Source organism: Euprymna scolopes, chromosome 19 (genome assembly GCF_053919585.1).
Source record: "Euprymna scolopes isolate OS-2025 chromosome 19, ASM5391958v1, whole genome shotgun sequence".
Taxonomy (NCBI): Eukaryota; Metazoa; Mollusca; class Cephalopoda; order Sepiida; family Sepiolidae; genus Euprymna; species Euprymna scolopes.
The window spans coordinates 83,609,983-83,633,043 of NC_136500.1; the positions used below are offsets into that span (position 1 = coordinate 83,609,983).

The 23,061-nt window shown below is 34.4% G+C and overlaps 1 protein-coding gene across 3 annotated transcripts in view; it reads left to right on the forward strand.

The window, feature by feature from the left end:
- The window catches only part of LOC145239797 (uncharacterized), a 37,519-nt gene extending 24,416 nt beyond the window's left edge, over positions 1–13,103 (forward strand). For all 3 annotated transcript variants that reach the window (XM_080103318.1, XM_080103319.1, XM_080103320.1), the window contains 2 exons: positions 5,200–6,654; positions 7,581–13,103. In XM_080103318.1, coding sequence (XP_079959444.1) covers positions 5,200–6,654; positions 7,581–7,597 — 1,472 coding nt within the window. In that variant the 3' untranslated portion in view covers positions 7,598–13,103. The remainder of the gene's footprint in view (positions 1–5,199; positions 6,655–7,580) is intronic.
- The last annotated feature ends 9,958 nt before the right edge of the window (positions 13,104–23,061 follow it).

Sequence of the window (23,061 nt, forward strand, 5' to 3'; positions counted from 1 at the left end):
AGCTTCTGCCGCCGTTTCGGCAGGCGCACACCTCACGCCACCCGCTACTATGCATGGGACAAGAGCTAACAGACTGTACGTACACCTTACACGTTTTCTATCTCCATGGCCTGGATTGACTTTTTCTCATTTTCTCTCTCTCTCTATACTACAATAGACTTTCCTTCTCACCAGTAAACAAAGAGAGACGCACGCCCAACTAAACGCGTGTTGTACCCTTTTCTTTTATGTGTTTCTTCATGAAATAAATTCTAGTTCGTTTACTTAAAATAAACGCGTTGTTCGTTCCTTCCTCAAAGCAATTCATTTTTCCTTTCTCAGTGCAATTCATTTCTCATATTTTGTACGACTGGGGGATATATATAATATATCCACCAGTCCACTACAAATTGGTGACACCCGAACGTGAGATGAACACGCATTTCCTTCTATACCCTAGACCGCTACACATCTCCAATCTTCAGAAACCATACAAGTTCTGTATTTGTTTGTTAGCAAAAAATATTCCTTCTATTCTTCTCAAATGCATTAATCTACTAAAGCCTTGGAGATGTTGTTATGAGTTCGTAATTAATCAAATTAAATAAACAGTTCTGTCCAAAATTCTGTGCAGATTCCTGAGTTCAACAGAAAGATTCACAAATTTGAAAAGAAAGTCGAAACGTTGAGCGATTAACATTCAAGATGAGAACAATAGTCTGAAGAACCCAAATACTGCATCTACTTGTGTATAAGTCGATCTTGTTTATAAGTCGATCTTGTGTTGATGTGTATTTTAAGACTAAAAATTATGTCATTTTTAGATATTATCTGCGTATAAGTCGACTGTAGATTCTAGACAAGTTAAATAGTCCATCTGACAGCTCTTTCTTGCACAGAGAATTTCCTTTTGTAAGACATATTATAAATTTTTTCTTGGCATCCATGAGTGGTAATACGTGCATTTACGCAAGTGTGGTCTATTTGATTTTCATATACACACTTACATGCAACGAACGCAAATGTTGCTAATCAAACATTCTGATCAATGAAATGCTGTTTATTCCAGGTGCTGTTACTATTGTTAGACATAATTTATGTCACGAACCATAATAACATAAATGCATACATTGCACGAGCCATAATATACTGTAATAATGTGAATGCATGTGTTAAATACCATTAAATAGTTTCATTAAATAGTTGTCATTAAAATGTTCAAACTTGTTGAACTTAGGAAAGAACGACATATCATAAACAGTACATTTCTTAACCTACTAAAAAAAAACCGTCATATCATCACTGAATACATCATATCGAACTTAGGCCTATAGCCACATCTAGAGAGTGAACATTGCGAGAGCTATTCCAATTATTATTAAGCCTCCCACTGAAAAACCGTGCATGTGCTTACATGCTGGCAAACACACTGCAATGGGGTTCGGAAGGAGTATGATTAATTATTAGGATGAACGGTATATACCGAGTGCACAAACAAAATGGCGTTTGGTATGTTATGATCGAGTACCGAGTTGCTCTTTTATAACATTTCCAAAAACAGTATCTATGTATAAGGTGACTCCCCCCAAAAAATAACCTTAACATCATCTCCCAGAAATTCGGTTTATACACAAGTATATACTGTACATAAATTTTATGAAATTATTCGATCAGTCTTTTTAAGTGCTCAACATGTTTTACTTTGCACCAGAAAATTGTACAGAATGTACACATATTTTATAGTAACCAGTTATCATTTACCAAGGCTCAACAGCCACTCAACGATAAAGGTTGATGAGATCTTGAATTGTATGATGAAGAATATTACGAGAGGACTTGAAATGATGGGCAGAAAGGGCAAGATTTGATTGCTTACAAGCACGGCTCAACAAGTATTTGTTGACATTGGACTTGAAGATGACTGTTATAGTCACCAGGAAAGCAGTCCTGTGGTATTGTTTTCCACAGATAGGAAGTTTGTATTGTTTGGATTATTCGGACGACTATACCCAATTTGGATGTTATTCTAACAATATTTTGGCTGATGTAACCGCCGACCTTCTTAAGGATCATCTTGTCAAACTCGAAAATCTTTATGCCGAACTCAAAAATCTGTATGCAATTTTGGACCAAGCTTTTCATTTAACTGATGAAGTAGATTGCTCTCAGCCATGACCAAGTAGAAGTCTTGAATAGGAATAACATTCTAGATGAGAACAGTGGTCCAAATAATGCGAATAATACAAATTATTACCTTCCCCCTCTCAAAAATTCTGAAACAGATGAAAAGTTCTTAAAGAGAAATTCTATTCATGGCTTTAAATGCACAGAAGAAGAAATGGAAGTTTTTTGCAATGATTGTGTATCAACAATTCTGGCTGTATTGTCGTCGTCGTCGTTGTCGTCGTCGTCGTCGTCGTCGTCGTCGTCGTCATCATCATCATCATCATCATCAGTTTAACGTCCGTTTCACATGCTGGCATATAAATTAGACGGCTGCTAAGAAATTGACTTCCAAGCCAACGTATCTCTGGCCAGGGTTTTATCTATTCTTCTTTCCCCAGATCCAATTTTATCACTTCCGCTCACGTTTTCCTTGGCCTTCTACTGTGAATTGAAACTGATAACCCAACTGTTCTACATCTACCGACCCAAAAACTATAATCCATTATCAAATAAGATGAGTTAAAATATATTTTATATTTCCTAACACACTTCATACTATGACTCCAATATATTGCTGACTTTGATGGTAAATATAATTTTCAAAATATATCTGATATAGTATATTTCAACTTAAGCACATCATATATCAGGTTATTTTAGATAGACTTTGTTTACAGATAAGCCAAGTACGTCCAAGGATGGAGTACTGCTGCCATATCTGGGCAGGAGCTGCTAAAAACAGCCTATCCTGCCTTGACAGAGTACAAAATAGACTTCGTAGCCTAGTGGGAGATGTCCTTTTCTCTTCCCTGCAACCTCTCTCCCACAGAAGGGGTGTTACGAACCTTTCATTGTTTTATCGTTATTTCCATAGCAAGTGCTCGTCTGAGCCCCAATCTTTGCCCCCCCCCTCGCCAATCTTTCACGAAAAACACCCGTCTAGCTGAAACCACTGTCAGTAATTTTCTCCACTCTTTATCTGTGCCTAAATCAAAACGTAGATTCCATGAACAAAGCTTCTTTCTTAGAAGTGCATGCCTGTGGAACTCTGTTCCGTCTGCCTGTTTCCCACCTGACTACAACTTGGATGTCTTCAAGTCCAACATAAACAAGTTCCTGATGAACCGCACCATTAAGTAAGACACTTTATCAGATCTCCATTACTAACGAATACTACGATATTGTCCCATTGATTACTGTACATGCAATAACTCTTATCCCCGAGTGGCCTCAGGGTCTTGATAAGTGGTGACTTCCATGTAAAAAAAAAAAAAAAAAAATTTAAGATAACAATGAAAATCCACTAGCTTTTCCCTGGTTAATACGCAAGTTGTTGCTCAGTGGATAGTGACAATTTCTCTATAATCGTGACAATGGTGCTTTAACGACAGAAATAGAGTTGTTACTTTTCTTAATTTCTTGTGATGATAACAGCAGCCGTCTTTCTGTCTTCTCTTGTAGATGTAATAATGGCCAACAAATATTCTTGCTAAAAGCCAAAAGATCTCCTATCCTCATGGATTATCCATCATCCTCTTCGTTGATAGAAACAGTTGTTCCCTGGATGACACAAGTAGTTGCTCAGTTGATAGTGATGTCTCTCTATAGTTGTGGCAGTAGTTGTTTTTGCCGTAGTGCTTTAGCAGCACAAACAGTTCTTTGCTTCCCTCCCTCTCTCATTATGATGATAACAGCAGCAGTCTTCCTCTCTTCTTTGGTGGCTATAATAATGTATGACAATTTTTTTTAATGTAAAAAATATTTTGCCATAATAGTGACACGCTCTTTAATTAGTTTGAAACAAATTAATATTTGTTCATTTTCATAATATTGCATTGTAATTTGGCTTATAAACGATTTTAATTGTAGTTTATTTTAAAATTAAAACAACGCTTCTATCAGGGAAAACATAACTCTAACTTTCATATCACGAATGCCAAACGTATTCTTCCAGCATTTCAAAATAACACCACAGACAGACGATACATAAACTCTTTACTAACGGTTTTTCTTTCTTTCTTTTTTCAATTTAACATCATGGCGAGAGAAACAAAAAAAAATGTATAAAATTCTGAGGATGACATCTATCGTCGAAATATTAATTTTAAACAAATAAATATTTGTTTATTTTCATAATATTGCATTGCAATTTGGCTTTCAAACGTATTTCATACGTCTTTTATTTTTTATATATTTCCATTGTCCACTCCCCAGAGGGGTGGACGAAAATATAACTATGAAAAAAAAAAAAGAAAGAAAAAAACAAATATCTTCTTACTTTGCTGGCTAAATTTTATAAAAAGAAAAAAAAATGACTTTGCTCCTCTCTCTCTCTCTCTCTCTCTCTCTCTCTCTCTCTCTCTCTCTCTCTCTCTCTCTCTCTCAAAAAACCTCCATGATGAGGCATCCTATCCCATTTGGAAATTCTTATACTAAAATATATTTATAATAAGCATATCCTTTATTTACGTTTATGATGTTTTGGGATGAGAATTGGTTTTCTGTATTATTTAGATTTTCCAGTCTGCTGTTCTCATTTTGAGTGTCACTGTCACAAAGTTTCAGTCAATGTAATCTCCGACCTTCTGTAGGTATATCTTGTCGAACTCAGTTTAAGATTCCTAAAATTCATACTAGAATTGTCTGCAAAGATCTGTGGCACAGTGGTTAGAGTACTTGGAAAGATCAATTGTAAAAAGTGATATCCACTTGAAGGTTCAATCCTCAGCGTGGGCAACTCAAAAAACAATTGCAAATTATTAAGACTTCTATCCAGTCATAGCTGATGGAACAATAGCATGCTACTTCCGTGAATTAAATAAAAGGTTCCGTTCAAAACAAATATGTGTAGATTGAGAGAAAAATTTCCAACTTCGACAAGACACACTTGAAGAAGGTCGGAGGTTACATCGACTGAAATGTTGTGAGAATGACACTCAGTATGAGAACAGTAATCTGAAGAATCCAAATGATACGATTATATTTTATTGTTTAAAATGATTTTATTTTACAGAAATGTAATTAGAATTCCTTTATTTTTGTTTATTTTTGCAGTTGCTGGTATTTTTATGCTGCCTCACGATGATGGTGATGTTTCAAGTCCTACTGGAACCATGAGTAGTGGCAGCAATTCGCGTCCCAAAAACTTAGAAACTGAACTTCATTCCAAATCAAACCAAGCGACACAAGCTTTTAATGAAACTGCTGAATACCAAAGATCAAGTCACCATCTACAGTTATCTCTGCATAATGAGCAGTCATGCTTGGGAGGAGATTCCGTATCATTACCAGAATCACAACGTGGAAACTCTGCTCCAAAGATCACTTCATCTCTATCTGATTTCAAAGATCGTCCATCCCAAATAAATACAAACCTACAACAGTTGCTGGAAGTTAAAACCAAGGAGAACTTTCTGCTGCATTCCAAGCTGGGTTTGTCAGACCAGGTTGGCGAAATTGATCCAACATTTCTTCCCGATGTAAACCAACTGAAAAAAAAGGTTCGCGACTTAAAAACCGAGCTGTGCAAATCGAATGAGATGATCCAAAAACAGCAAACAACAATACATGCACATTGTAGAGAGATTGAACGAATGACACAAGAACGGAACGCTTGTCTGTGTGGCATTTTGGAGGGAAGCAAAGAACAGATGTCAGATGCACGAGACAACAAGAACTTTGATAATCGCAAGAGTCAGAAAGAAGAAAGTTTGTTGAAGAATGAAACCATCCAAAATGTTGCCGAGAATACCAATTCTGAGCAGCGGGTCAAGTACTTGACTGATAAGTTCATCAGCATGGATATGATCATATGTCAACAATCAAAAGAGGTTGACTGCTATAAAAACGTTTTTGAAGCCTCAGCATTACCATTTAAAAATTCGCCGTCGTCCAAGAACTTTACACCCAGTATCTATGATGGAAAGAAATTTATGTTCGACTCTGAAACCGAGCCCAACTTTAAATCTCAGAAAGTACTGTGCGCAGAGAATTCTCATTGGCCAAAGATCAGAAGTTCAGAATCAAAAGACCAGTATCTGCAAAATTTGGAAATCAAAAACTCATTAAAGTCAGAACCAGTAATGCATAAAAGCGAGCAGCAACAGCAGAGTTCAAATAAAGACTGTAGTTCTAATCATTCAGCTGACATCCCAGTTAGACTATCACATGTGTTGGCATACCAGTGTCCATCTTATAAAATGAACAACAAGACAAACTTACCAAATAATAACTTATTGAATACCTCGAGTTATCTCCCTTCAAAGCTTTGCCAAAAGATAGATCCTTTAGATAATAGCGGCTTCAACGACCACAAATCTGAAGTGGTCACGTTGCTCAAGCATTATTTGAAAGTAATCTTTAATGTATGCAATCAGCTTTCTGACTACCTGGTCGACATTGAAGGTTTATTAGATACTTGTGTCAAAGAATTTCGTCCAAAAGTGATGCTTAAAAAGAAAATGAATAATGTACACGCTACTATCCAGTGCCTACAGACATTATTACAAGGTAAGTCCATCATTTTCTTTCCTTTTGTGTCTACAATATTGACATTATAATCAGAAAGCAGTAGTCCAAACGCTTGACTTTTATTCCAATACTTATTCAATATTTAAACTTTTTTTATTCCAATACTTACTCAATATTTAAAGAGTTTTTACATGGATATTGGTAGAAGCCATTGTTTTTGCTTGTGCTGTGTCATGGTAACAGCATAGGAGTAGTATGGCCGACAGTATACTTTCTTCCAGTCTCCAGTCAAAAATACATCTACATTTATATAGATCTCTATATAGATATCTGTAATAATAATAGTTTCTGAATTAACTGACCATTAATATATATATATATATATATATATATATATATATATATATATATATATATATATATATATATATATATATATATCCATTTTGAATTTGGAAACAGATGAATCTCACAGGTAAGGAATTCATTTTTATAACATGAATAGGCTAGCCAAATTAATTAAGAATAGGAAACTAGATCTAATATCTGTAACATTTTTCTTCTTGATATTAAGGGAGGTGGTGTTTGATCAACACTACTGGGGAGCCATGATTTAATATACTTTTTTGTTTTTAAATCCCCGAAACAGTGTTTCATGGTAAACAACTGATGATACCTTAAATTACCATTATTGCTATAGTGAGTTGATGCAGTGATTGCAGGTTATTAAATAACTTATTGACTAAATAGTTTTCTAACGAATGATAAAAAGTATAAAAATTAAATAAGTTTTTTTCTTATATAGTTATAAAGGTTAAAAAACTGCCAAGACTATATATATATATATATATATATATATATATATATATATATATATATATATATATATATATATATATATATATATATATATATAATTTCGTTTGTTTTAATTTAATTTCATTTTTTTTATTCGTATTTTTCAGTTGATATGAGTCCCTAGAAAAGATGGAGAAGGACAATATTTGGAGACAACATAAGGAGCATTTACTTTTTGGCTTGCATGTAATTAATTCATACAATTTGAAGTTCACAGTTCTTCAAATCTGTTGTGTTCATAGACTTACATGCATTTGAGAAGATATAAACCCCTACTCAAAGAAAAAAAATATTATTCCAAGAAAGCATTTGTTCCTTTTTTTTTTCTAACTTTTTTTTTGTCAGAATTATAAGATTTTTAAACATTTTAATAAATTCTCAGGGTTTTAGAGTAATTTCCAAATCGTTTTTCTTTTACAAATGGGAGGTGGGGGTGGGGTATATAAACTTCTAAATTTTTGCATTTCAGAGATTTCAAAGAATCAGGTTTTATTCATTCGGATTTCATCATAAAAGTACAGAAACAAAAATCGAGGTCAAGGTCACAAATCAGAGGGCATAACAAGCACAGTTCATGATATCATCTCTGTTAGATATACATGAATTATTTCCCTTGAACCGAATTGAATTGAGTGTTTTTCTGGAGCCAGGGTGATTCCTCATACTGCAACCTCCATCCGTGTAAGAGACAATAGACGTCGGTTGACTACTATATTAGTAGTGTTTACACGTGTCCGTTGTTCATCATACTAATCCACTACTAACCTAATATAAAAACCTCAACACAAGGACTCATAAAGTATAGGCAATCCATTCAGTTGGATGCAGTACCCAAAGATTAGAGGAAGTGCTCAAAGGTGTAATATTTAGAAGCATAAAAAATATCGCCCATCTCTCTTTGCGTGCATTTGTAACATGGCCGTTACACTTGAATTATGTCATTACATTTCAACCACTCGGACCCATACGTTGTCCGATACTTCATCGCAAAGGAACAAACCAAAAGAAAATAGGAACGAAATAAAAATCCGACTCAGCATGTTTTTGTCTTTTAATTCAAATAAAAAACATTTATTCATGGTTTCTTCCAACAATAATGCATTTCATTATCCTTCAAAAACCTTTTCGCTTTTTCGATCACACAGCATATTTTCTCTCTCGGCGTACACGAGTCAAAAAAAAAAAAACGTCCAATTGCTTCCTTTGCTCGACCACGTGCTGTCCCTTTTTCTGCCTTTTTTTCTCCTCCTTCCCGTGATGTCAGCGCATGCATACTTGCTTCATTTGCATATGTGCTAAGACGGCTGCTGCTGATTTTCTCACATTACTGTTACACATTGACATAAAACCGACAAACAGAAATAGAATCTATAAGCTGCAACGAAAAATGGATATGTTTGCCTAAGGAAACGTTTCATTTTATCCTGTGAAGACTCATGCCTTTCAATCATAAGTGTGTCCCTTTTCTTTCCGAGATTTTCATAAAAAATTTATCCAATTCGGAAAATAATATTAATAAAAAAAAAAACTTCTTGCTCTTCCTTAATCATCAAATCATAATCAGATTTTTTCATTGAATTCATTATTTTCAATCCTCTCATAATAGCCATCATGATTCAACTAGCAATCTATTCATCTCATTCATCCTTAACCTCGAGTGGCTTTCAACCTCAATGAATAATGATTCACAAGTAAAAAAAACAAAACAACCAACAGGTGCTGGAAACATGATAAGAAATGCTGAAAATGCCAGAAAAATCTTGCATCATTGAAAGAAATTCCACAATCACATGATTATCCCTAGGCATGTGAAGTTGTTACTAACATGTTTCACTTCAATAACCATGAACATCTTATAATAATAACATCTAATATGCAAATTCTGTGCATATGTAAACTGACAAGCTAATAATACAAGGAAAATGGTTCTGTTATGAAAGCAGTGAAACCGATATTTTCTGCACTTGGTAATTTCACCAGGGCAGTGACAGTGAAGCACAATACGCATGGAAAGCATTGAAAATTCCCTAAACAATAGCAATTTGATATTCCAAATGAAATGGTCCAAATTTGATCTCCTAAATCGAAAAGTTAGCAATTTGATCTTCTAAATAAAATGGTAACAATTAGATTCTTCCCAATCAAATTTGATCTTCCAAATGAAATAATCAAAATTTGATCTCCCAAATCAAATGGTAACAATTTGATCTTCCAAATGAAATGGTCCAAATTGATCTCCCAAATCAAAAAGTTAGCAATTTGTTCTTCCAAATAAGATGATATTAATTTGATCTTTTAAATCAAATAGTAGATATTTAATGTCTCAAATCAAATTGTGGCAATTTGATCTTCCAAATTAAATGGCAACTATTTGATCTTTCAATTAAATGACAACAATTTCATCTTCCCATCAAATGGTAACAATTTGATCTATATCAAATGGCAACATTTCGATCATCCAAAACAAATGTTAGCAATTGGATCATCCAAATAAAATGTTAATAACTTGATTTCCCAAATCAAATGGTATTAATTTTATTTTCCAAATTAAATAATAGCAATCTGATCAGCAATTTGATGTTTCAAATCATGTGGGAGTAATTTTACCTCCTAAATCAAATGGCTGCAATTTGTTCTCTCAAATCAGGAGAGCTCTGATAGCAGTTGATTCTTAATACTCTCTGATCCCTTTCAGAACAATGAAAGGGAAACAATGAGTGGTGCTGAAAACCAATGCACAACTAGAATGGATAAGATTATCATTTGTTTTTTTTTAGAAAAGTTACATCCATCTAAAAGTTGTTGTTGAACATGGAGAAATCGGAAATTTAGAATTATCTTACTTTGTGCTGCAATTTTCAGACATTATTTTATGTCAGAAAAATCATCACAGAAAATGTGATAACTTATTTTTCAGGATGACTTTGATGATATGGCCATGTTGAAAGAATGGAAAAGAGTTATTGGGTTGTTGAATGTATAAAATTGCGATAACAGGTCCAGTTCACAGGGGAAGGTCATGGATAACATGGATGATGATGATGATGATGATGATGATGATGATGATGATTAGGAAGAGGAAGAGAAAAAGGAGGAAGTGAAGTTTAATCATCCATCGCCTTTGTTGAAGGGCCTATCAAATTTTTTTTCATGTGTGTGAAAGATGAAAATATACACACGAACATGAAGTGTCTTAGTATATTATTATTAGATATAAAAGTCGTTAAAGGTATTAGATCAGTGTAAAAATTCTTTGCCGATTTGAAAATAAAAAACTGTTTTTGAAAAATCTTTATTCATAACAATAACGATCTTTGCTTTCTATAACTTGATTCCATCTGTTAACGAGCTTATAAATATAAAATTGTGTAGGTTTTGATGTGAAATATGAACCTAACTAACGTTCAATCTCGTCTCATGATGTTAACCTAATGCCATCTATTATGTCTTTAAACAGTTATTTCCCTTGGCTGGACATTTTTCTTATAGTTTCCCCTGACTCAGCACCGGCAGATTGACCGGTGTTTTGTCCCCTAATTAGCTGCCTTTCTAGCCGCATGGCTCAGTTTCGTATCTCTCATTATCCTTTGCCGTTTTAAGCCATCTCCAGTAAGAAACATTGTATTATCCTCTTCTTAAAGACACTTTTTAATGCCTTAATGTTATTTTTTATATCATTTCATTTTAACTACGAACTTTGTTTATTTTCTTTATCCATGTGTTCGGCCTTATTTCTAGCTGTCGTTAATTTCCTTACATACGCCTCCCCGATTCAGCCCCTTTATAACTTCATTCGGGACTTTTTCTCTTTGTATTCTGAACAATGGTTTTTTGTTTCTTTCAGTTTTTTTTTTACCATATCTACCTTCAATAAACCTGTTTATGGGATTTCCTGTCTTCAGAGTTTTGATTGCTAGTACGCGTTTAATGCTAACTGTTCAAGGATTGTATGTTTCTAAACAAACACATCCTGGGGACAGTACAGTAAAAAATGGAGGCTTCCCAGACAGACGGATAACACATGGAATGCACTTCAATCGTCAGAACTACAAGCCCTACCAACAGTGGACGTGTTTACACAGTTCTTAGCGGATTACAGTTTTACCATACAGAGATAAACGTACACCACTCCAACAATAGTGGTGCCCACACCATTTGTTTTATTCTTTCAGTGTTCCTGTAGACTTTGCCTTATTACGGACGACCTTTTCCTTCTCCCCTTCAATGATTTTAGACAACATGTCGAAACGCTCAAGGTCTCATGCTTCTCGCTCCTCACGGTCCTCCAGCAGATCATCAGTAGCTGCTGCTGCTGCTATCGCTCAAGCGAAGGCTGAGGTGGCCAAAGCACATTTAGCCTTCATCGACAAAGAAATCAAAATAAGGATGGATTTGGAAAAGGTGCAGCTCCGAAAGGAAACAGCTGCCACTATGGCCGAAGCGGAGGTTCTCAGGGAAGCTGTTGGCGAGTTGAACAAGCGGTCTAGCTGCCACCATTTGAACCTTGACCGTACACCTGCTGAGCCTAACTCAAGAGTCAAGGAGTACCTAGCCGACCAGGCAAAGCAGCCTAAAGAGGAAATTATTGAACTCCAACCACTGTGATAATACAAATATGACCAGTAGAAACCTAGCGAACAATCACCTCCCTTCAGACTGAGCAGCTCGGAGGGACCCAAGGGATTACCCCCTGTTATCAGCTTTCACCCACCCACCTCACATGTGGAAAGCACCAAACCATCCACCAACTGGAACTTCACTGATAACACGGATGCTTATCAGTCCCAATATATGTCAGACCTTGTGAGGTACCTTACCCGGCGTGAATTGATTAATACTGGACTGCCACTCTTCAATGACAGACCTGAGGACTACCGAACTTGGAAACAGTCTTTCCAAAGTGCCGTGAAACACCTGTCTCACATATAGTGAGGAAATAGACCTCCTCGTAAAGTGGCTCGGTAAAGAGTCAGGAGAACACGCAAGGAGATTAAGGTTAGCCCACCCGAATCATCCAGAGAAGGGACTTAGGAGAATATGGAACCGACTCAAAGAATGCTACGGTACCCCCTAGATGATAGAGGATGCGCTCTTTAAATGAGTGGATGATTTTCCAGGGCTGTCTAACAGTGATTCTGTGAGACTAAGAGAATTCGGTGATCTAGCTACTGAACTCTTGTCGGCTAAGGACGATGGAGACCTTCCTGGACTCGTTTCTCTGGATACCACACGAGGACTTCACCCCTTTATTGCCAAATTACCATCCTCGCTTCAAGATAGATGGTTATCTGTTGGCTTTGATTACAAAGAGTGCCACCAAGTCATATTCCCTCCATTCAAAGTGTTCGTGAACTTTATCACACAGCAAGCTAGGATCAAAAATGATATGAGTTTCAGGATTAACCCACCGGTGGACAAGTTCCCCCCCACAAGAACACAAACACAGAGCAATATCTGGTGAAGAAAACTGAAGTGTCCCCTACAGTTTCCAACTTTGAGAGTCAACAAAACAAGAATGAGCACATACTCATGCAATATTGCCCACTGCACAAGGTCTTCCATCCATTGTCAAAATGTAGCGCCTTTCGAGAGAAACTCTTGGAAGAGCACAAGACTTTCATAAGAGAAAATAGCATCTGCTTCAAATGTTGCTCATCTATGGCACATACATCCAGGTTCTGTAGAACTAACGTTAAATGCAAGGAGTGTGACAGCGAAGACCACAACACTGCTCTTCATCCAGGGCCACCTCCATGATTTGTCAATGTGAGACCTACTACAAAGCACGGCGAGGAGGACGACTCCCCAGCAGCAGTCGGATTGGTCTCACAATACACACAGGTTTGTGGTGACAATCTGTCAGAAAGGTCGTGTTCTAAGACTTGCCTGGTGAATGTTTACCTGACCGACCAACCAGACAAGGCGGTAAAGATATATATCTCATCATAGACGAACAAAGCAACCGTGCCTTGGCATGCTCAGAATTCTTCGACACCTTCAAGAGTGACAGACCAAGTTTCCCTTACTCCCTGAAAACCTGCGCCGGAGCAATACAGACCACAGGAAGAAGAGCAGTAGGCTTCACAGTGGAATCCCTAGATAGAAAAACCAGTGTCCCACTCCCCACCCTGGTCGAGTGTGATGAAATACCTAATGACATGTCCAGCATCTCAACCCCTGAGGCAGCATTCCACCATCCACACCTTAAAAGGATAGCTCACCTCATCCCCACCATGGAGCCTAAAACGATGTAATAAAAAAAAAAAAATAAATAAATAAAAAGTTGATACTACTTGAAAACACATTATTACATAAATTCATTAAATGGTAGTTGACAAACAGCAGTGTGACATCATAAAAAATGATAAATGGATGGATGGTCGGTCACAAGAGCAATATGAAAGCATAAATAAGATGAATGGTAGATGCAAAAAGTGGTGTGACGTCATAAAGAGTGATTAATAGTTACCTAAAACAATGATTGTCGATCTGAAAGCAGCAGCAGAAGCCCTAACTACTGGCTACTACTGCATTATCAACCAATGTCAAGATTATTACAAAATTATATCCAGGTTTAGACAGTTTGTCTAGCTTATATTATTATTCACTGTCACGTCTATGTTCTCTGTTTTAATGGATGACATCATTCTTTTGTTAATTCATCATTCATGATATCATCATGGATCTCATCCCTATTATTTTTCCAGCCATCTTGGCAACAAATGACGTCACTCCTTTATGATGTATTCTCCTTGTGACGTTTTCAAACTCTCTGGATGACATTATCCAGGTGTGCATGAAGACAAAAAAGAACCGTACAGGATAACAAGATCCACAGATTTTTATTAGGTTGGCGCAAAAATAATGTCGTTATATATATAGTTGAACAAGACGACATTATTTTTGCACCATAATAATAATTCATACAGCAATCTTATATGCAAAGTAGAGCCAACCAAACTGGTCGTATGTAAATGCTTAATAGGTTTATTAATATAAGATGCATATTTAATTCTGCACTACTAATAAACAATTGACATATAAAAAGGGATGCTTTATTATTATATTAATTTTCAATCTATTTTATCGATTACATATTTAATCCTATTAATGTTATTTTGATTAGTGATATAATAAAGATTCTTTCAGGCAGAAGTCATTAATTTTCAGAACATATTTAATAGCAGACACATTTTACGATTTACCAGTATTAATTCGTATTTCAGGCATTTTGGTTGTCTAATCAACATAAATTTGACCATCACTGCATTTCTAAATTAAAATATTATTTGACTTCATGACACACTGAACTATTATTTTCATACTGCATGAAATAAAACAAAACTATATCAAAATAATAATTATTTAAAAGGAATTTTGAAGTTTTTGAACCAAAAGATGAAATACATTTTTTTTGCATGCGAATATGATGTGATTTGAAAAGAAATGCTCACTGAACAAATATTGTCATTAAACCAGTGCTTCGTATTCCCAAATGGTCACCCATCTGATACTGATCAGGCTGAACGTGGCTTAACTTTGATCTAATGAGAACCGGTGTGTCAATGTGGTGAAAATGTTTTTTTTCCTTCAAAACGTTCTTGTACTTTTTGTATTTTCAATCTTTACCAATCCTTTCGTTTTTATTGTCTTAAGAAATTGTTGACTAAAATTAATGAATTTTATATGAATAAACTTTGTCATTTTTACTTTTAATGCATTGTGACATTTCAAATGTAAAACAAACAGTTTGCACATGTGCATTTACGTCAATACATACTTTTGCATGCATGCGTTTTTGCCAGTGAGTGATCAAGAAAACAAATCAACAAAACAAAGGGGTTTTTATACATTGCCCAGTGAGTCTTTCTTTCATAAGCAGGTCTTTTGTTGTTCATGACTGTCTATGATTTTGTTTTTCATAACTCTTTCCGGGCCATGTTTGTTATGTTCATAAAAATGTTTGAATAGAATTGATTTCAATTGTAGAAGTTTGTCCTTTCAACCACAGGTACTACCAGATCAGACTGTCTGAAGATATTGGTTTCCTGAGATAAAACGCACCTAACATTGATGCTTTTTGTTTTTCTGCTTCGTTTTGCAAAACTTAATTATGTTCTGCAAAACCAAAAACAAAAACAACAACCCACCTTTTCTCCTCTTTTCCTTCTTCCCATGTCCCCTTTTTCTTTCTATCTCCCCCACTTCCTGACTGGTTTCCTAACTTAAAATGTACCAAACATTAATACAGTAACTTTTTTCTCTCTCTTATTACAAAACTCATTCATGTTCTGCAGATGAGGGAACAAAAACGATAAAATCCACTGTAAAACAACCAAACCAAACACTATAAACTAGCAATTGAAGATACAAAGAGCTTGAAGAATAAAAAACCTTTCTACAAAATGACTGGATGCCACATGAATACTATTTCCAAAATAACTGGATGCCACATGAATAATATTTCCAAAATAACTGGATGCAACATGAATAATATTTCCAAAATAACTGGATGCCACATGAATAATATTTCCAAAATAACTGGATGCAACATGAATAATATTTCCAAAATAACTGGATGCAACATGAATAATATTTCCAAAATAACTGGATGCAACATGAATAATATTTCCAAAATAACTGGTTGCAACATGAATAATATTTCCAAAATAACTGGATGCAACATGAATAATATTTCCAAAATAACTGGATGCAACATGAATAATATTTCCAAAATAACTGGATGCAACATGAATAATATTTCCAAAATAACTGGATGCAACATGAATAATATTTACAAAATAACTGGATGCAACATGAATACTATTTCCAAAATAACTGGATGCAACATAAATACTATTTCCAAAATAACTGGATGCAACATGAATACTATTTCCAAAATAACTGGATGCCACATGAATAATATTTCCAAAATAACTGGATGCAACATGAATAATATTTCCAAAATAACTGGATGCCACATGAATAATATTTCCAAAATAACTGGATGCAACATGAATAATATTTCCAAAATAACTGGATGCAACATGAATAATATTTCCAAAATAACTGGATGCAACATGAATACTATTTCCAAAATAACTGGATGCAACATGAATAATATTTCCAAAATAACTGGATGCCACATGAATAATATTTCCAAAATAACTGGATGCAACATGAATACTATTTCCAAAATAACTGGATGCAACATGAATAATATTTCCAAAATAACTGGATGCAACATGAATAATATTTCCAAAATAACTGGATGCAACATGAATAATATTTCCAAAATAACTGGATGCAACATGAATAATATTTCCAAAATAACTGGATGCAACATGAATAATATTTCCAAAATAACTGGATGCCACATGAATAATATTTCCAAAATAACTGGATGCAACATGAATAATATTTCCAAAATAACTGGATGCAACATGAATACTATTTCCAAAATAACTGGATGCAACATGAATAATATTTCCAAAATAACTGGATGCAACATGAATACTATTTCCAAAATAACTGGATGCCGCATGAATAATATTTCCAAAATAACTGGATGCAACATGAATAATATTTCCAAAATAACTGGATGCAACATGAATACTATTTCCAAAATAACTGGATGCAACATGAATAATATTTCCAAAATAACTGGATGCAACATGAATAATATTTCCAAAATAACTGGATGCAACATGAATAATATTTCCAAAATAACTGGATGCCACATGAATAATATTTCCAAAATAACTGGATGCCACATGAATAATATTTCCAAAATAACTGGATGCAACATGAATACTATTTCCAAAATAACTGGATGCAACATGAATAATATTTCCAAAATAACTGGATGCAACATGAATAATATTTCCAAAATAACTGGATGCAACATGAATACTATTTCCAAAATAACTGGATGCAACATAAATACTATTTCCAAAATAACTGGATGCAACATGAATAATATTTCCAAAATAACTGGATGCAACATGAATAATATTTCCAAAATAACTGGATGCAACATGAATACTATTTCCAAAATAACTGGATGCCACATGAATAATATTTCCAAAATAACTGGATGCAACATGAATACTATTTCCAAAATAACTGGATGCAACATGAATAATATTTCCAAAATAACTGGATGCAACATGAATACTATTTCCAAAATAACTGGATGCAACATGAATAATATTTCCAAAATAACTGGATGCAACATGAATAATATTTCCAAAATAACTGGATGCCACATGAATAATATTTCCAAAATAACTGGATGCAACATGAATACTATTTCCAAAATAACTGGATGCAACATAAATACTATTTCCAAAATAACTGGATGCAACATGAATAATATTTCCAAAATAACTGGATGCCACATGAATAATATTTCCAAAATAACTGGATGCAACATGAATAATATTTCCAAAATAACTGGATGCAACATGAATACTATTTCCAAAATAACTGGATGCAACATGAATAATATTTCCAAAATAACTGGATGCAACATGAATAATATTTCCAAAATAACTGGATGCAACATGAATAATATTTCCAAAATAACTGGATGCCACATGAATAATATTTCCAAAATAACTGGATGCAACATGAATAATATTTCCAAAATAACTGGATGCAACATGAATACTATTTCCAAAATAACTGGATGCAACATGAATACTATTTCCAAAATAACTGGATGCCACATGAATAATATTTCCAAAATAACTGGATGCAACATGAATACTATTTCCAAAATAACTGGATGCCGCATGAATAATATTTCCAAAATAACTGGATGCAACATGAATAATATTTCCAAAATAACTGGATGCAACATGAATACTATTTCCAAAATAACTGGATGCAACATGAATAATATTTCCAAAATAACTGGATGCAACATGAATAATATTTCCAAAATAACTGGATGCCACATGAATAATATTTCCAAAATAACTGGATGCAACATGAATACTATTTCCAAAATAACTGGATGCAACATGAATAATATTTCCAAAATAACTGGATGCAACATGAATACTATTTCCAAAATAACTGGATGCCGCATGAATAATATTTCCAAAATAACTGGATGCAACATGAATAATATTTCCAAAATAACTGGATGCAACATGAATACTATTTCCAAAATAACTGGATGCAACATGAATAATATTTCCAAAATAACTGGATGCAACATGAATAATATTTCCAAAATAACTGGATGCAACATGAATAATATTTCCAAAATAACTGGATGCCACATGAATAATATTTCCAAAATAACTGGATGCCACATGAATAATATTTCCAAAATAACTGGATGCAACATGAATACTATTTCCAAAATAACTGGATGCAACATGAATAATATTTCCAAAATAACTGGATGCAACATGAATAATATTTCCAAAATAACTGGATGCCACATGAATAATATTTCCAAAATAACTGGATGCAACATGAATACTATTTCCAAAATAACTGGATGCAACATAAATACTATTTCCAAAATAACTGGATGCAACATGAATAATATTTCCAAAATAACTGGATGCAACATGAATAATATTTCCAAAATAACTGGATGCAACATGAATAATATTTCCAAAATAACTGGATGCAACATGAATACTATTTCCAAAATAACTGGATGCAACATGAATAATATTTCCAAAATAACTGGATGCAACATGAATAATATTTCCAAAATAACTGGATGCAACATGAATAATATTTCCAAAATAACTGGATGCAACATGAATAATATTTCCAAAATAACTGGATGCAACATGAATAATATTTCCAAAATAACTGGATGCAACATGAATACTATTTCCAAAATAACTGGATGCAACATGAATAATATTTCCAAAATAACTGGATGCAACATGAATAATATTTCCAAAATAACTGGATGCAACATGAATAATATTTCCAAAATAACTGGATGCCACATGAATAATATTTCCAAAATAACTGGATGCAACATGAATAATATTTCCAAAATAACTGGATGCAACATGAATAATATTTCCAAAATAACTGGATGCAACATGAATAATATTTCCAAAATAACTGGATGCAACATGAATAATATTTCCAAAATAACTGGATGCAACATGAATAATATTTCCAAAATAACTGGATGCAACATGAATAATATTTCCAAAATAACTGGATGCAACATGAATAATATTTCCAAAATAACTGGATGCAACATGAATAATATTTCCAAAATAACTGGATGCCACATGAATAATATTTCCAAAATAACTGGATGCAACATGAATAATATTTCCAAAATAACTGGATGCAACATGAATAATATTTCCAAAATAACTGGATGCAACATGAATAATATTTCCAAAATAACTGGATGCAACATGAATAATATTTCCAAAATAACTGGATGCAACATGAATAATATTTCCAAAATAACTGGATGCAACATGAATAATATTTCCAAAATAACTGGATGCAACATGAATAATATTTCCAAAATAACTGGATGCAACATGAATAATATTTCCAAAATAACTGGATGCCACATGAATAATATTTCCAAAATAACTGGATGCAACATGAATAATATTTCCAAAATAACTGGATGCAACATGAATAATATTTCCAAAATAACTGGATGCAACATGAATAATATTTCCAAAATAACTGGATGCAACATGAATAATATTTCCAAAATAACTGGATGCAACATGAATAATATTTCCAAAATAACTGGATGCCACATGAATAATATTTCCAAAATAACTGGATGCAACATGAATAATATTTCCAAAATAACTGGATGCAACATGAATAATATTTCCAAAATAACTGGATGCAACATGAATAATATTTCCAAAATAACTGGATGCAACATGAATAATATTTCCAAAATAACTGGATGCAACATGAATACTATTTCCAAAATAACTGGATGCAACATGAATAATATTTCCAAAATAACTGGATGCAACATGAATAATATTTCCAAAATAACTGGATGCAACATGAATAATATTTCCAAAATAACTGGATGCAACATGAATAATATTTCCAAAATAACTGGATGCAACATGAATAATATTTCCAAAATAACTGGATGCCACATGAATAATATTTCCAAAATAACTGGATGCCACATGAATAATATTTCCAAAATAACTGGATGCAACATGAATAATATTTCCAAAATAACTGGATGCAACATGAATAATATTTCCAAAATAACTGGATGCAACATGAATACTATTTCCAAAATAACTGGATGCAACATGAATACTATTTCCAAAATAACTGGATTCGAATTAAATAACTGAAAAGGGTTGATATGCCATAAAACAAAACAACTAAACTAAGTCTTTCAACTGAAACGTTGGTAATACGTTTTCTTCATATCAACAACCCCTACTACAAAATGGAGATTCCAACATCTCTCTTGCTATAAGACTGTTTTTTTTTTCAGAACTTGCAATGGGATCCAAAATTGCTCATTACTCAACACAGATGTTAATTTTTGTCTAAATTTGAAAATATTATTTTTCTATCTACAAATTCAATCCATACAAAAATAAATTTGGTTTTATTCATACGAGGGGCGTGCAATAAGTAATGCCCCTGACTCACTTCCCACAGCAATAGAGCAACAAAACTTGGCACAGTTATTAGTCTTCTCTACATAGGAACCACCCAGAGTTATGCATTTCTCCCATCGTTTGATGCAGCTCTGGAGACCGTTTTTGTTGACCCCCCCCCCCAGTACCCGTGCTTCTTATCTGGCGACATGCGAGTTGTGGACTGGAGCATTGTCCTGCAGGAGGAGGGTACCTTTGCTGATCTTGCCCTGCATCTTGATTTTGATAGCTTCCCTTAATTTCCTCAAAAGTGAAGCATAATAGGCTCCTGTAATTGTGGTACCCTTTGCCAGGAAATCTGTCATCACTACTTCGTCCTGGTCCCAGAAGACTGTGAGCATGACCTTGTCAGCAGAGGGCTGCACCCTTGCCTTCTTTGGAGGTGGTAAGTTCAAGTGCTTCCACTGCATTGACTGGGCTTTGGTCTCTGGATCATAGTGATGGATCCAGGTTTCATCCTGTGTAATCAGTCTTTTGAAAAACTTTGACTCATCTTCTTGGCACATCTACAAATTCATCCTCGAGCACTCAACGTGTTCTCGCTTCTGGAATGGTGTGAGCAACCTGGGAATCCATCTGGCAGACACCTTATGCATATGCAAATGGTCATGAATGATAGTTTCCACAGACCCTGTACTAATCTTGACATCTTGGGCTATTTGGTGAGTAGTAATGCGCCGATCTTCCAAAATGGCAGCCTCAACTTGACTGACAGATGCCTCATCAATGGCAGAAGGGGGGGATGACCAGGTCTGGGAGCTGTTTCCACAGACTTCCGGCCATGTTTGAATTCACGATGCCAGCATTTTACAAGGTCATATGATGGGGCATTATCACCATAAGTTTTTTTCATTTCATCAAAAGTCTCCTGTGGTATGCGTCCTTTCAAATACAAAAACCAGATCACTGCTCGACATTCAACAGGCTCCATTTCACACCTGACTCAGTTCAAACACCTGTAAAACAGAAACCACAATTAGTTCAGAGCTGTAATTTGCCACATAACCCGTAGAGATATAAATCATTGCACATGCATGAAAAGAGAGAAGCTTGGTTTTAGAGGCATTAAAATTAACCAGCCACCTTTTTCTCCACTGCATCACATTCTCAAGATCAAAAGAAATCAGAAAGATTGTGAAAAAAATTGAAAGGGTTAGCGATTGTTGGAGGAAAGGAATTTGTGTACTTACCTTATTACTAACAAAAAGAAAAGACCTTGTTGTTGTTGCTGTTGTTGTTTTTTGACCATTTTTAAAGGCTTTCCCTTCGATCATGTGATCTTTGATCACGTGATACTTCTGCATATAAGGGGGAGGATACTCATCTGTGCACTCTCTTGTTTTTTCTTTGGATTTAAAGTTGTTGGCCGCCCTTTTTTTACTTCTTCTTCCATGTTTTTCTTATTGATTCATCAAGGGTTTTATTAACTTTTCAAGGATTGTGTTAATTGCACTACCTAGTTGATGATTGATATAATTTATTAACTGACTGATGTTGCAGAAGGGGCAATTCTTTCGCAAACTAAGGTAAGTGCACTTCTTCCTTTCTTGGCTAGAACAGTCGTTTAATCCTTTTTGGTTATTAATTATTTTTTCAACAAGATCTTAGTTATTGCTAGCCTTACTAGTGTTACCATAGATTGTGGTGTCGTCTGCATAAATGTCTACAAATGATCTAAGAATGTGATTTGAGAGATCATTGATGAAGATCAGGATGGAACCTTGAGGGATGAAATAAGCCTATCAGAGAGAAAGGATTTAATAATTGAGAAGAAATTTCCAGCTATTCCATAGATGGCAATCTTGTGAAGTAGACCTTTATGCCATTCTCTATCAAAAGCCCTTGATATGTCAAGAGCTATTGTTCTAGAAATGTAGCCCCTAGCAAGAGATTCACTAATCCTGTGTGATTTAGAGTTAGTACA